We start from the raw sequence: 15883 nt of genomic DNA, 5'->3' as shown, positions 1-15883 counted from the left end.
GAGGAGGAATGGGGATTTTTGGGATTTATTTTTGAGCGTTTTTTGTTTTGTATTTATGGGAGGCGTTTATTTTTGTATTTTTTGGAGTTATTTGATCGATTTTTCACTTCGACGGTCGGATAAAATGGGACAAAGTGCATGATCTGGCGCGGTGGCCCCTGGATATTTTAGGAAGAAAAACTCCAGTGACTTTTACCAATATATATTCATCTTAATGCAACTACCAAGCTAAATATTGAGTTTAATGCACAAGGATGTACACAGCTGCTTTGATGGCACCCACACCCAAATACTTAAAATCTAGTTTAGGGTTGCCCATGGTGGTGACATGGTAGGCCAAGCATGATGACATGTGGCAATTACTGTAGAAGATATGTTACGCGCAGATTATATCAGAATTTATATGATTTTCATCCTAAGCCACCAGCTGAAGTTCATATCTGGCTAAAGTTGGACCCAGGGACGGGTCACCTTCACATCTCCTATTCGGCGCGAGCAAAAGAGCTTATATTTGGTAAGTTGCACATATCACCATATCATAATTATCAATATCAATTGTTTAAAAAAATCATAAAATTAGTCTAGAAAAGAAATAAAAAAACCCACAATTAGTGACTCTATCCACTTCGTTAATGTACTACACTACACTAGCATGGAGAGGCAAGATCAAAGTCACGCATCAATCCCATCGATATTAGAACTTCTTCGGTTAACATAAAGGAGTGTATTACCATAAATCTCTTTGCATTATAGAGCGTCTCACTTTTAGAGCATGAATGCGACGTTTAACGCCGATGGCGACGGCCATTAGTTTGGCGTTACCGTTCATGGATTACATGTTAATAAAGAGGAGGTGGACTGAAGTGAAGTACTATATTGCTAAAAACCAAACATTGCGATTCTTTTTTCTTGACAAGTCCAATTGGAAAAGGCGGAGGAGGATAGAGACGGGCAACTTTTGGATAAGTCACGCTGGACGGTAGAGATGGCGGAGACGGTGACAGGCGGCAGCTGCTATGATTGGACTAACCGCAGCGTATTCTTCAGAATTGATTTTTTTTCCCCCTCTCGCTTCCCATATATTTATCGGTGCTTCTGAGGTCTGCCGTCAGCGTCGCTCATACTTTCCCCGTGCTAAGATGAGGAAAAAAAACTCAAGCAATGAAGTTTATATTTAGCTATTTACAGATATATAAATACCTGTACAAGCCGTCAGTCAGGCAATCCATGATATGGAAACGAAATAAATAAACAACGCTACCTATTGGTTTGGTATACAGAGACGTTACAGGACACCGCTCTACTTCTGGACCGACGAGGCGACAACAACACTCAAAAGTAGCAGCGAACTTTGCACCGTTTCAGCTATCTCCAACACAGGGATACTTTGGACAACTGTTCTGTTACAATCCTTTGCATTGCAGATATTCAGACCAGCAACGACAAGCGACCGCTGCAAATATATCCTGGCAAACCAGATATTCAGAACAACAATGGCCATCGAGCATCACTGAACATATAATCCACGCAGACCCACAATTTCACAACCAACAGCAAGCAATCACTGGAAAATATAATCCTTGCATACCAGATACTCAGATCAACAATGATATGCAAACATGGACAACCTTAACACATAGGCCAGGACTGCTTCCAACACAAGCCCAACATGCCCAACAGAAACATCCATTAGCAAGCCCAACATGCACAACTGCTCAGAGAAGACTTATGAACTCACTGTGCAAAAAAAGTCCGTCAGATAATGAGATAAACTTATCAAGTAACAACACAGGTGCCAGTACTTGTTGAAAAAACAGAACAGACATAACAGTGCCAAGGATACATTAAGCATCTTCCAGAACTCAGTACGCATTCAGCTATGAAAAACTGCTAACATTACTGCAACATGAAAAGCTTGAGTCTACAGACAGTTCATCAGTAGCGATCATCAAAACGTCCTCCTCCCCTGCTGGGGCGATCATACGGCCCAGGCCTCTCCCTGTAACTTCCTCCATCATAGCGTGCAGGTCCTCCACCGCCATAGCGGTCAGTGACACCACCACGTGGACCATCCCTGTCATAGCCACCACCCCTTGGGCCATCCCTGTCATAGCTTCCACCACCCCTTGGGCCACTCCTATCATAGCCGCCGCCGCCGCCACCACCACGAACTCCATCTCTCTCGTAGCTTCTTTCTCGCTCCCTACCATAACCACTTGGCGCATAACGATCTGGACCACCTCCGTACCTGTCCGCACCAAAGTGATCGCCACCAGAGGGGTAGCGATCATTGGCATAACGATCACGGCCCCCAGCATACCTGTCTCTTGTGTCAACTTGGTCACGATACCCATAACGACCACCATCATAACGATCATCCATGTAACGATCACCAAACCTATCTGATCCAGAGAAACGGTCTCCCCTGCCACCACCGCTGCCACCACTAAACTTGGATGAGAATCTGCCCGAACGACCACCAGCAGCATTAGGGCAGTCACGAACCCAATGTCCAGGACGACCACATTCGAAGCAATTGCCGGGGGGTGGACCATCACTTCTACCACCACGATACTCTGCTCGTCCACCACCACTGTCATACCTTGTGTCATCTGTGTTCATCTTAGGCTCAGCCTTGTTCACTGAAATGGTCCGACCATCCAACTCTTGGCCATGCATTTCCTTGATAGCGCTGTCAACTGCCCGCCGATCTTCGAATGTCACAAAGCCAAAGCCCCTGTGGCGGTTAGTGTGCCTCTCCAGCATGATCTACAAATAAAAATGCTCATTAGTGTAGGGAATGCAGAGAAAACTAAACAATACTAAGCCAAGTAAAAAGAATATAGGTGTCAGTAACAAATGGCCTAGAAACAATTGTTTCAGTAAATACAACCCATACACAAGCATTTGCACCATCCATAGTAAGTACTTGAATTTTTGAAATGAAGCCAGGAGCAATAAATAATTTAATTTCAGCAAATAATTCGCCGTTCGGCACAAAAAAGTTGATCTAACATTTCAACGTAAGCTTACTATTGTTTTTAAAAACTGCATTACTTTATTCAAAACAGAAGCATACATTGCTCAAAAAAGGTTGCCACTTATGACACTGCTATCTTAAGGAGCAGTGGTACACAAAGGGACCATTAAAACACAGCATATTAATATAGTAGCTACTATGTGAAATGCTTTCACTAACCAGAATCATTTCTGGATAAATTAAGAGATAGTTGGACAATTTTAAGACATTACCTTGGAGAGAGAAGCATTGAGATTAGTTATTACTGGATCTTGGTGATTCAAGAACAATCGTAATCTTGACACATATACATCTAGCTGTAACTATCTTGATCAAAAAGTCTATTCCCAAGACAGCAAAGCTCATTATCACGGACAAGGAGCAAAGCTAGGCACCATGTTCTGGCAAAATGAACTATTTCCAAACCGGCGCCAATTTTACCGCTACCCACATGAACTAACTTCTCTCAATAAGTTCAGCATATTCTGGTGTCAGGAAAATCTAGTAGATATGCCACTGTCATATACTTTACTTGCCAGATCATCTAAACCAATGCTGAAAACCTAGAGGCAAAACTTCCATTTCCATGGAAACAACAGTGAAACTCTGAGATGCTGGCTAGCTGGTCTGCTAAATAAATCCCTGTCTGTCTTCCCAATACTGCAATACAACAGATGGAGGTGGCTGAAAGCAATATCACACAGAGACAATGAATCAGAGGTTCGCACTGGTGAGGCTAGCATCACTTTTCTGCTCCAGCAGTAGTGTTTCAAATGTCCATACATGATCACTGAATACTGCCCAATGCACCTATATGCAAATCTGAACTTTCAACAAAATTCAACTTCAATCAATGGAAACATTTATTGAGTCAAGCAGCAATGGTTCTAATAAAAAATGGATTACACAAGAAAGAACATTGGAGCAAGGTGTCCTTAAAGTAGGAGTTACTTGAGTTTTAAATACAAAAAGTGCAAAACCAAATTTTCCTAGAGCTGTTATAACAATGAAACGAACTAAGCATATGCATAAAGAGTTGCAGTCATATATCATAGCAGAATGACTTTATCTAGTTCTAACAAAACACTGGATGGGGAAAAGATCAAGCTTGTAGCTAGTTTTCTAAATGCTGACAAAGGTAGAGGAACTATGCAGGCAACTCATATAAATAGAAACAAAACAAGTCAACTGCGGGTCATGATCTCTGTCTGAAAGCACGCCAATGAACCCAACTGAAGACATGGCTATAAACACAACCAGACACTTATAACAAATTGATGACTTCTGTTGCCTCTTATCAGCCAATCAACTCGGCTCAACCCCATACAGCACTAATTTGTTTTGACTGTTCCATAGTAGAGCGATGGGCCACTCCTGTGTCATGGATATGGCCCCTGTTGCATGTTCTCCACAGGTGTGTGCAGCTCTTGTGCTGGCAGAGCAGAATTTCAAAAATCAAAAGGACTGCAGACCGAAAAAACAGGGCATATATGCCTGTTGCTTGTCCAATTGTTCCATTAAATGTAGCATCCCCTCTCTTCATCAGACCACCAAACTGAACTAAGGAAAGCAGAACACTAGCAACAGTAGGACCAATGGATGTTCCCCCTTATTCAACGCAGGCAAAAGTGAACAATCCAGGCATCTAACTGTAAGGAACAGCATCAACATTTCAGCTTGGGAAAGCAACATGCATCACGGTGCAATCCAGCTCTGGAAATCTGCCAGCTCATTCAGCCTCACCAAACAAAGAATGGCAGAGAGAACAGAACCCAGTTGCAAAGAAAGATGGAAAAACAAGAGCAGTGAGTTAAATTACTGAGAGAAAGCATTCAGCATTGAAAATTACTGAGAGAAAACATTCAGCATTGCAAAGAATCTTTTGAGAAGTTAAGATGCATGTATCTGCATTCCCTTTGTGCCGTACATGATAGTAAATGCTTTTAGCCTATCATGACAAGAAGCCCCGTTACTCAATCATTTTAATCTGGTTCTGGAAGGATTTGGTTACCTCAAACTAAAGAAATTTATCTTTCTGTCAACCTATTTGCGCTTACTTCCGAACACAAAGAGAGACATAAAACCTAAAAAAATACAACCATACTTCATACGCAAAGCACATTCCCGTTCGACCACACACAAAAGCAATCCACAGATCCACCTTTCCACCCTGCACCACCACACCCACCGGCCCTTCGAAGCACCAAACAGTCCGAAATCGCAACGCGAACAACACCAAACGAACAGATCTAGCAAAACTACCCGGGGCATGAGGCGCTAACGGGGACGGGCGGGGGAGTACCTGCGCGTCGACGACCTTGCCGAAGCGGCCGAAAGCGTCCTCAAGCTTGCGCTCGTCCGTCTGCCACGACAGGCCGCCCACGAAGATCCGGCCCTCCTCCTTCCCTTCCATCGCCGCCGCTCTCGATCAATGGATTCGATGTGCGGGGGTGGGGAGGGAAGATTAGGGTTTGGGAAGGAGAATACGACGAGGAAGATGAGGTTGTGAGGAAATAGCGAGCGCCGGGCCGGACAGCGCGAGAGAGATCGGAGGTTGCGCGCACGGGGGGGCCGTGGGCCGTGAACTTTTCCTTTCACACAATGGGCCGTAGGATCTCTCGCTCTCTCGGCACCTATGGCCTTTGACAAATCTTTGAGCAAATCTATATCTATATCTATATCTATACCTAATATTATTAGAGAAAGAATGTCATTTCTTTTTCAACCATCATGGTCATCTTTCAAAAAAATCTATCAACTTTCATGGAATCAACCCGCAGTCCAAATTCTGAAGAGAGGGGGGCTCGGTGGAAAAAGAAGGGAAACGAGGGGGTTAAAGGGGAGAAAGCTTCTCCTTTCTTCGAAACAGAGAGGCGAAGGAGGGGGATTGAGCACGGGCGGTGTCGGGACTACTCCCCAGACCCACGAGTAGGCCTTGGACGGCCCACTATGGGACGTACTCGGACATGATCAGAACAAGGATGGGCGTATCCTACTCGGACTAGTCTTGTATGTTTATGGAAAACTACTCGGGTTGGCTCCGAGTAGAACTCTGTAATAGTACCCGACTAGGACTCAGACTTGTAACCCTGCCCTCCTGGGTATATAAGGCCGGGCAGGGACCCCCCTCAAAACAGATCCCCAAGATCAATACAAACCAACACACAGGACGTAGGGTATTACGCGATCTAGCGGCCCGAACCTGTCTAAATCGTGTTCCTTGCGTCACCATTGATTCCTTGATTCTCGATGACCCTTACTGCATAAAAGACCACCTAGGGTACCCCTAGGCGGGTTGCCAGTCTAAAACACCGACAGGCGGTGGCCGGAGTGGGGCACCCCACCGCTGCCCCGTGCGGCCTCGGCAGCGACGTCGGCCTCCGGAGCGTTCTTGTCCGCGGCGGCGGGGCTGGGACCACCGCGCGCCGACGCGGCCGCCGAGAGTGTCGGGGTGGCGTGGTTTGACCGCTGTGCCGCGGTGCGCGCGGAGGAGGCGCGAGAGGTGTCCGTGACCTGGTGCCACGATGCGGAGGTGGAGCGCGCCGGGAAGGTCGCCGTCGAGCGATGCCGGGACGCGCGGCTTCGCGGAGGCGGGGCGGCCGTCGCCACGCGGTGCTGGCGCGCCGAAGTGGAGAGCTTTGGCGGGGTGCGTCTGGCACGAAGCAAGGCCGCGTGGCTCAACTGGTGCGGCACCGTGGAGGTCGAGATGTGCAGGACCGTCGACATCAGCCGGTGCGGAGCCTCTTTATTTCGTCCATCGGCGTCAGCGTCCGGCCCTCCGCCGCGACAGCCAGCCCCCGGCTGCGACGCCCTACAGCGCCCGGCCCACCTCCTCCCTCTAATTGGCGGACCGGGCATTTAAACCCGACCCCGGCCTCCTCGTCCTTCCCCACACCTCCATAGCCAAGCCATCGAGCACCTCCACCGCTGGCTCGATTCATCAAAGCTCCGGCCGCCTCCACCAAATCGGTCGCGCCCACACCTAGCCCACCTCCCTAGCTCCACCCTTGACTCCTCAATGCTGCTCGCCACCCACCACACGACCGGGAATCGGAGATTCCCATCTGCCAGTGCCGTCCTCAAGCCGAGCCCATCCGTCGCCAAAATCCCAGCATCTGCCTCCACCTCCGCCCAATAGCAGCCACCCACAGCTCCCCTACCTCCTGCTCGACGTCCCCAACCCGTCCTTCCTCCAACTCCGGCTGTCCACCACCGGGGATTTCGAATCCCGCGGCTACCCGTGCTCTTCCGCCACCACAAAGACCTTACCACCGACAATCCCCTTCCGAAGCCTCTTCGTCGAATCCAGTGACCTAGGTGAGCTCCACGTGAACCCCCAATGGTCCTGCGTTCGATCCTCCGCCTCTTCCGGCTACGATGGCTTCCCGTGCACGAGGTGGGCGCTCGCTCCTTTGCTCCTGGCCTCCTGGGCCTGACTGATGTGTGCGTTGCCTCCTGCAATCCTGCCTGCATGCTTGGGCCGACCTGCGTGAATCCAACCAAGGCTTGTTTAGTTCTCAAATTGGGAGTGGTAAAGTTTGCATTTTTGCCATAAATGCGCAACTGTAGCATTTCATTTGTATTTGTGAATTATTATCCAAACATTCACTAATTAGGCTCAAAAGATTCATCTCGCAAAGTACAACAAAATTGTGCAATTAGTTTTTAATTTCGTCTACATTTAGTACTCCATGCATGTACCGCAAGTTTGATGTGATGGAGAATCTTCTTTTTACATAGTACTAAAGTTGGGAAAAAGGGGAACGCCCAATTTGCCTCTGGTAGACGGTAGGTAGCGTCGTGCACATTTGGTCCAGGTAAATTGGCTGACGGTGTAGACTGCTAGGAGCCAGCATGTCATCCAATGACATCATGATTCCACAACCCCTTTCCCGTCTAATCTCCAAAATACATGACATATTGAAAAAAACATTTTTAATATGGTTTACTTTAACCGTACTTTATAAACTGTTTCAACATGTAAATGATTTTCCTACATTTATTTTCAGCATACTTAAAAAACAAGCTACTTTAGGGATTGGAGAAGAACAAGAGAAGAAAAATCAACAAGTGCTGCCGGATAAAAGATTCATAAAAAAATTTCAATACATGATGAAAAAAGAGTTAGATGAGAGGCTGACCTTTTTTTAGCAGGGAAAAGACCGCATCTCCATCTATACTATGACTGAGCTTCAAGGCTGCCGCTACCGCAACATAGCCGCGACACCTATCATTCCCTACTCATACCCATTGCCATTTAAGCACGTGCATGGGGCGCCCACGTTAGAGGCGCAGAGCATTGCGAGGATAAGCACAAGGTTAGGACCGTGTCGTCAGCTGCCCCGTGCCCAACACATGCCACGCGCTAGCCTTCCAATATAGAGGTGGCGGCATTGGCCATGATACAAATCATGTTTTGCATTATAGCGTGATAATATATAGATATAGCATTTACCCGTAGCAACGCACGGGCATATTTGCTAGTCATGTACCAAATGGTTAACTGGCTTAGTGATCTGCGATAGGAAATCCTAGGGCTCCTATAGGTCTTCTATGAAGTAGATAAGCAACACATCTTTAAAATCCATCAGTATTTTTTTAACATCCATCAATATTTTTCTTAAAAAGTTTGATTTAATTGTTATCACCATTTCTTAACATTAATCAACATTTTTATTTAACTTTTTTACATTACCAACATTATTGCTCAACATTTTTTAATGTGCACCAAATTTTTTTTGCACTCACCAACATTTTTTTGCTTAACATTTTTTTGCATTCATTAACTTTTATACCAAAAAAATGTTGAGATAACGGTTCGTTTAAAATGTTAAGATAGTTTGTTGGATCGTTATGGGCCAGTTATTGGGGGTACTGCTAGGTTATAGATGTTTAGTTATCTATCTTTCGGAAGATGGATAGAATTTTCCGAAATCCTATCTATCTTCCATAAGATTTTTTCTTAGCCACCATTCACTATTGAGCTCCGTACAACATAATGTGAACTGTTGAGATTGCGTCTGTTTTTAAAAATCAATATTTTAGATAAACTATCTTAATATTTTTTACATAACGTTGATGATGTCAAAAAAATATTAAGCCAAAAAATGTTGGTAAAAAAGTTGGTGCATGTAAGAATTGTTGAGCAACAATGTGAATGTAAAAACGTTAAAGGAAAATATTGGTACACATAAAAAATGGTTGGCCAACGTCAAAAAAATATTGGTAAGAATTAAGACAGACTTTTTTAAAAAAGTAGTTGATAAATATAAAAAAAATGTTGATGAGTGTTAAACAAGTGTTGTACATGGGATTAATATGAAGTTTAAAGATAATTTATTTATCTACCTTCTGTAAGGCATATAGGAGCCCCCAATTTGCGATAGCCTAGCCTTTTCCATTTAGTGCGGACCAAAAAATAAAGATACTTTTCCCTTAATAAAGATACTTCCCTCCATTTTAAATATTTTCACTTTTATTATTCTAATTTTGAAACATACCAAGACCTTTACCATATAAACATGCAATCATATGTTTAAATCTATCAATCATATGTTTAAATCTATCAATCATATGTTTAAACATAGTAATCAATAGTGCCATTATTCAACAACAGAGGTGGCTACTACCATTAAGAGGTTTTTCAGTTAGGATCCAACGCTTAAGATGCTTCACTAAGTGTCGGATTCAGTGACCGACTGTCCACCTAAGGGGTATCCAGATGGTTGATTTGTAAGCAGAGAGGATCGCAAGACCATGAACTTGATGGTAACGCAAGGCACAAAACACAGAGATTTATACAGGTTTGGGCTACCAGTGCAGCGTAATACGCTACATCCTGTTTGAAGGATGTATTACGCCCTGCGCTCGGGTGTTGGTTGTTGTGTTAAGGGATTGGATCGGTTCCCCTCCTAGGGGTACCCCTACCTCCTCTTATATACTCCGAGGGGTAGGGTTACATGGTAGCACCCCTAGTCGGTTACTATAAATGAGATCTAGTCGGATTACAACACCTAGGGAGCCCTAGCCGGACTCAATCTTCTGCCTTCTTCATCAAGTCAGGCTGGTCCATTAGTGGTCAGCTGGGCCCTCCATGAGGGTACTCGGGTATCTATAATCATCAAGCCCTCGAGCGGTGTGGAGTTGAGCGGCAGCCCGACACGAATGCCAAGTTGGATAAGATTCACTTGAGTGCTTTCGTCGTCTGGTTGCCGAGAAGCTACGCAGTGCTCAAAGAAAAATCCTTGATCGTTTAGTCTTTATCTTGAGTAAACACCATGGATGCACGTCTAATGAGATCCCACGTCCAACCCCCAAGCCTGGGAGCTGGCTGAGCCGTGGAAGCGCGCTGAGTCGCCTCCCGTACCCAGCCCCCAAGCATGGGAGGTCGGCTGGTGGTAGGAGGCACGCTGAGTCATCTACGGCGCCCAGCTCCCGAGGCTAGGAGCTAGCCGAGTTGCGGAAGCACGCTGAGTCGCCTGATGCCCCGAGACCCTGAGCCTAGGAGGTCGGCTAAGCGGCAGGAGGTACGCCGAGTCATTTGTGGTGTCCAGCCCCCGAGCCTGGGAGCCGGCCGAGTCACTACCCGCACCCAGCCCCCGAGCCTGGGAGGTCGGCCTAGTGGCAGGAGGCATGCCGAGTAGTTTCTGAACTGTAAAAAGACAATGTAAACATTATGTAGCATAATGTTGAATATTTAATAATTGAATAACTCGGAAGTTTGATTCGTTGTAGACTCTTGTGCATCCTGCTCTTGTAGGCCAGGTAATTCACTCGACTAGGAGCCCGTTACGTTTAAGCACCTGACCTTGCCGGGGTGTTGCTGAGAGGACTCGAGCGTGCTTAGCAGGAAGCGACATATGAGGGTCAGGCTTCATGGATTAAGGCGTGTGTGAAAGGATCTAGATGTCGACTAGAGGGGGGTGAATACTCGAACCTGAAAATTTTTACAACTTTGAACAATTTTTATCAGCGACTTCTGGAGTTTCCAAAAATTGTTCCAGAAATTCCGCAACTTACGGAATTTTCAGAAAAATCTACGGATTCTCCGAAGATCAGAGGATTTGAACTACAACCTTATGCAAGACTTGCTGAAATGTAAATCGCCGAATATAGGTTAAGCAACAGGTTATTCTAGGCCTCTAGCATAAGATAGAACAGCTAGATACTTGTTAGAAATGTAGATTGAGCACAAACCCTAGAAAAATGTTCTATGCTTGAATATGAACAAATTTAAGAACAATAACACAAGAGATACAAGGATTTGTTTACCGAGTTTAGCTTCACACCTTGAAGCCTATGTCTCCATTGAGAACCCACGAAGGGTGGGCTTTTCACTCCTAAGCCACTTTTCTCCCTCTAGTGACCACAAAGGTCAAGTTAGAGTCACTTACTCAATCGTCAGGGTAATACAAACTTCCCTTGGGCAGCCACACTCCTTGGATACTCCACGAGCAACACCTAGCCGACTAGGAGCTTGAAGCTCCAAGAGTAACAAATACAAAATCACCGGCTTGACGAAGAACAAGGTGCTCAAGAGATGGGAAATTAGCTCACTAGCACTCTCCCTTCAATCCCTCCTTAAATTCCCCACCAAATCTTCACCTAAAGGCCAAGAGGGGATAAATAGGGGCTTTGAATATTTCTAAATAGCTTAGGTCAGTGTTAGGTCGAGAGGAAGACTGTGGGAAGGGGTGAAGGGGTATTTATACCACATCACCCCGAAACTAGCCGTTGGGAGTTAAGTTTCAGAATTTTCCGGAAGTTTTCCGGAAACTTCAGAACCTCCAAATTCTTCCGGAAAACTCTAGACTTCCAGAATTCCTCTGGAAACTCTGCAAACTCTGGAATATTCTGAAAGATTCTTCGGAAAAATCAGGTGCTCTCAAGTTAGCACCAATCTAAGTATCCCCATGTGATGTGCAGGTGCAAAGGCGTCTCTCATAGGTTTGTTAGGTCACCTTAAGCATCTTTTCCAATGTAATGACCAAAGATTGCACATCCCTCTTAATAGTGCAGCATTCCTATACTTAAATTCAAACCAAAAATAAATTTAGCCTTCAAAGTATGCAATTTATCTATTCATTTCCTTTTGAGGGGTCAATCACAAGTGCTCCATGTCCAACATTCCTTTTAAACCTGCTCATGCACTTGAAACTTTCATCATTAATTCACCAAAACCTACTTAAGGGGCCAAGATACTCTTCAGTATGCTACCCGAGTACTTTAGCAACTGTTAAGAGGGACGATCAGGCCGCCAAGTAGTCAGAACTGTGCGAAAAAGCACCAGCATGAACTGGGCACCTGTGCGGTGTAGCCCCTGACCGCTCGTGTAGTGGACGGACCAAGATGTATAAGTAGTCAGGGTGCAACTAAGATGGTCGGCGAAAGTCATAGAGACACAAAGGAGCCGAGGCGGTCGGCGAAAGTCACGCAGACATGGAGGAGCCAAGGTGTATTTAGGTATACGGAAGCCGTAAAATATTTAATTATAAATAAGACTTAGCATGATTCGTGGTCGAGTCGAAGAATCAGCGTCATGGAATCAGCGTCATGCCCGAGCGAACCGCCATCAGTGAATAGTTGTTGATGAAGCTGATGCCGGGTCCAGGTAGTAGGAGTGGTCGGCGAACGGCTTTCAATGAAGCAAACTAGTCGAGACCTGTTGCTCAGCAATTCTTGGTCGGGTCCAAGTGGTTGAAGTTATTGTCAGTATGCCTACGTTGCCGACTCATCGTAGCAGTGCATGAGGCACTTGGGGTTAAGGTGTCGACAACGTAGTTGCTACAAGAGCGCCGAGTCGTTACATTGCTATACATATAGGTGCACCGACCCCCTCGTAACCCATGCCCAAACAAGAATCGGAGACCTCATTAGATAAGCAGAGTATAAAAATAGTATTAATTGAATAATTAAAGGAGGAAATTGAAACTAAATCTGTTGTTGACCCATAGATGTAATCGCCTAACTAACGTCACCCCGTTCATTGGAATTTCGCATCCTCACGGTGGGTGTGCTATGCAACATGTCGTACCGCACCGCATACCCTGCCTGCGACCTGCCTCGGCAGGCACGAGCTGGCTGGCCTGGCCTGGCCGAACTGGTCGGGGAACCAGACTCGTCTGCATGCTTGTTGATGCTAGCAGTGGATAAAGCACGACTACCGACTTTCTTGTGGGCTGACGACGCACATCCATCCGAAAAGACGCCGAGTGGCGCTCGTGTCGAAGAAGATGACCCGTGCGTATGTTGTACGAATTAGAAAGACAAATCAATGTGTGATTAATGTCTGAAAAATCAGATCAATCTAATACCGATATTAGAAACAACTCACCCGATTGGACAGATGCCGGATATTTCTACCATCAAGCTCGCCAAGAGTATCCTGCGATCACCCCTACCTGGTGTGCCAACTTTCGGATTTAGTGACCGGCAGTCCACCTAGAAGGTACCCAGATGGTTGATTTGTAGGCAGAGAGGATCGCAAGACATGAACTTGATGGTAATGCAAGGCACAAAACACATAAATTTATACAGGTTCAGGCCACCAGTGTAGCGTAATACCCTTGTCCTATTTGGAGGATTGTATTGCGCCCTGCGCTCGGGTGTTGGTTGTTGTGTTGAGGGATTGGATCGGTTCCCCTCCTAGGGGTACCCGTACCTCCCCTTATATACTCCAAGGGGTAGGTTACATGGCAGGACCCCTAGTTGGTTACTATAGATGAGATCTAGTCGGATTACAACACGTGGGGAGCTTTAGCCGGACTCTATCTTTTGCCTTCTTCATCAAGTCGAGGCGGTCCATTAGTGATCGGCTGGGCCCTCCATAAGGGTACTCAGGTATATATAACCGTCACTAAGCATTAGCTTCCTCTATCCATGTTAGACTGTTGGTGTAATGTGATTTTGCAACTGTAACCTATAGTTGCATTATTTTTGTGGATGGAGCACCAATTGTGGTGTTAGCACAAATGTAGATCCCATTGTAATGTAGATCCCATTGTATCTGCAACGGCTAATTTGCTCAAAGTTTTTTTGAATATAGTGCGATGGTTGGTTCGTGTTCCATTACATGTGGCGTTTATGCTGCACGGCGCGGCAAGTCAAAGGGTCCAAACCTAGGATGAGGCCGACCTGCCCAACCAAATCCTAACACCAGATGCACACGAGTTTTCTATATAATTTTTTTGAAAGTTTTTTCTTATTCAACTTTCGGTGTTTGAGATTCATACGCTCAATACTATCGGTTGGATGCACCCTCAAAGCCTCAACCTAGATTTTGCCTCGCTCAAGCCACCGTCCCGACGAAGCTGCTCCACTCGTCGCTGCCTTGGTCCTCCCGACCGCAGCTCAGCTGCCGCATCAACCCTACATGCTGGCGTTCCTGCCCACTACCCCGCTCGTCGTTGCTCCTTTACTCAGCTGCTGCTCACATGTGTCGGCCCCACTGCCACCTCCGCGCACGCCACCGTACCCCATGGGTGCGCCACTCCCCTCATATATGCCGGCCCCACCCGCTGCCACCTGTGGGTGGACGCTGCTAGCCCTGCACACCGCCTCTACCGTGGAATGTGGTTGAAGAAGAAGATCAAAAAAATAATATAACTTAAATATTGAATTTTGTTTGGAAAAATATTGAATCCTTTTTTGTGAAGATGTTGAAGTAGGTAGGGAAAAATGTTGAATGTTGTACTTTTTTACAAAATATTGAATCTAGTATTTTTCAATGTTGATCTAATTTTTAGAAAATATTAAATATAATTGGAAAAAGTCTATTTGACTCCCCTCACCTATTTAGTTTGTCCAATTAAACCCCTAAGCAAAATTTAGGCTCACTTTACTCCCCTGAACTATTTTATTTGGTCCAATCTACCACCTAATTAGATTTCTCTTTTTTATTTATTCACGTACAAGTTGAGTTTTATTTTAAATTTTTTCCAGCTAACTTATAACATGATGCTATATGTTAGAAAAATACATTAGAAATTTTTCATTATCACTTTTTATACAATTTATTATATCTAAGATCAATTTTGTATTAAATATTCCTAACCTATGAAAATAACCATGAAAAATTGTAATATAATTTTTAACATAAGGCATCATGTTTTGCATCCGCTCACAAAATTTGAAATGAAAATTCAACGCATACACAAAGAAAAAAAAGAGAACTCTAATTAGAGGTAGATATGACCAAACGAAATAGTTCAAGGAGTAAAGTGAGCCTAAATTTTGTTCAGGGGTGAAGTGGACAGAGTGAATAGGTGAATGGACTTTTTCCAATCTAATTTGTTGAAACTAGTTTATGAACCCGTGCTCCCACACGAGCTAATGTTTTTAAAAGCTATTATATTTTAAAATTATTTAGAAATTAAACTTCTAGCTAATAATCAAAATTGTTTACCTAATACTCTCCCATCCTTTCAATACTTCAACATAATATTCATATAGATATGTACTTATCTTTATCTAGTTGTGAATGATTTTTAATTAGTAATTACTCTATACACTTTTTTCATCCACATTCACACTTTTTTTCATTTTTTATCGTACCTCCATTGTGTTTAGCATAAAAATCAATATTTTTCATCACTTCCTCACATACATGTGTAAATGGTCTACATGTACACTCATCATGTGTATATGTCTTAACTTAGTATTTCTATATTAATAATGATGTAAATAGGTAATTTAGAATCATATATTAGTTTACTTTTGGACATTTCAGTATGATGCACATGAAAATAATTAGATTAACATTTTGGTGTTTACTTTATGTTGTTTTTAATAACGACATACACCGGTAACTTAAATACAAATTTAGAATGGCATTTTAAGTTATTCTTTGTAATGATATGCATGAGT

The 15883-nt window shown here is 44.5% G+C and overlaps 1 protein-coding gene across 4 annotated transcripts; it reads right to left on the bottom strand.

Moving 5' to 3' along the window:
* Nucleotides 1–1740: 1740 nt before the first annotated feature.
* Nucleotides 1741–5540, bottom strand: LOC117837859 (glycine-rich RNA-binding protein RZ1B). 4 transcript variants are annotated; one of them, XM_034717647.2, is made up of 3 exons: nucleotides 5322–5451; nucleotides 3253–3703; nucleotides 1741–2769 (listed from the first exon to the last, which is right to left on the bottom strand). In XM_034717647.2, the coding sequence occupies exon 3, from the start codon at nucleotides 2764–2766 to the stop codon at nucleotides 1936–1938; it is 831 nt and encodes a 276-aa protein (XP_034573538.1). In that variant the 5' UTR covers nucleotides 2767–2769; nucleotides 3253–3703; nucleotides 5322–5451; the 3' UTR covers nucleotides 1741–1935. The 4 variants fall into 4 exon arrangements, with proteins under 4 accessions (XP_034573538.1, XP_072146737.1, XP_034573536.1 ...); XM_072290636.1 differs by having other exon boundaries at nucleotides 3253–4757; nucleotides 5322–5336; XM_034717645.2 differs by lacking the exon at nucleotides 3253–3703 and having other exon boundaries at nucleotides 5322–5540.
* Nucleotides 5541–15883: the final 10343 nt, after the last annotated feature.

The sequence above is a fragment of the Setaria viridis genome, chromosome 9 (assembly GCF_005286985.2).
Source record: "Setaria viridis chromosome 9, Setaria_viridis_v4.0, whole genome shotgun sequence".
Lineage (NCBI taxonomy): Eukaryota > Viridiplantae > Streptophyta > Magnoliopsida > Poales > Poaceae > Setaria > Setaria viridis.
This window is presented reverse-complemented; position numbering and strand designations above follow the sequence as displayed.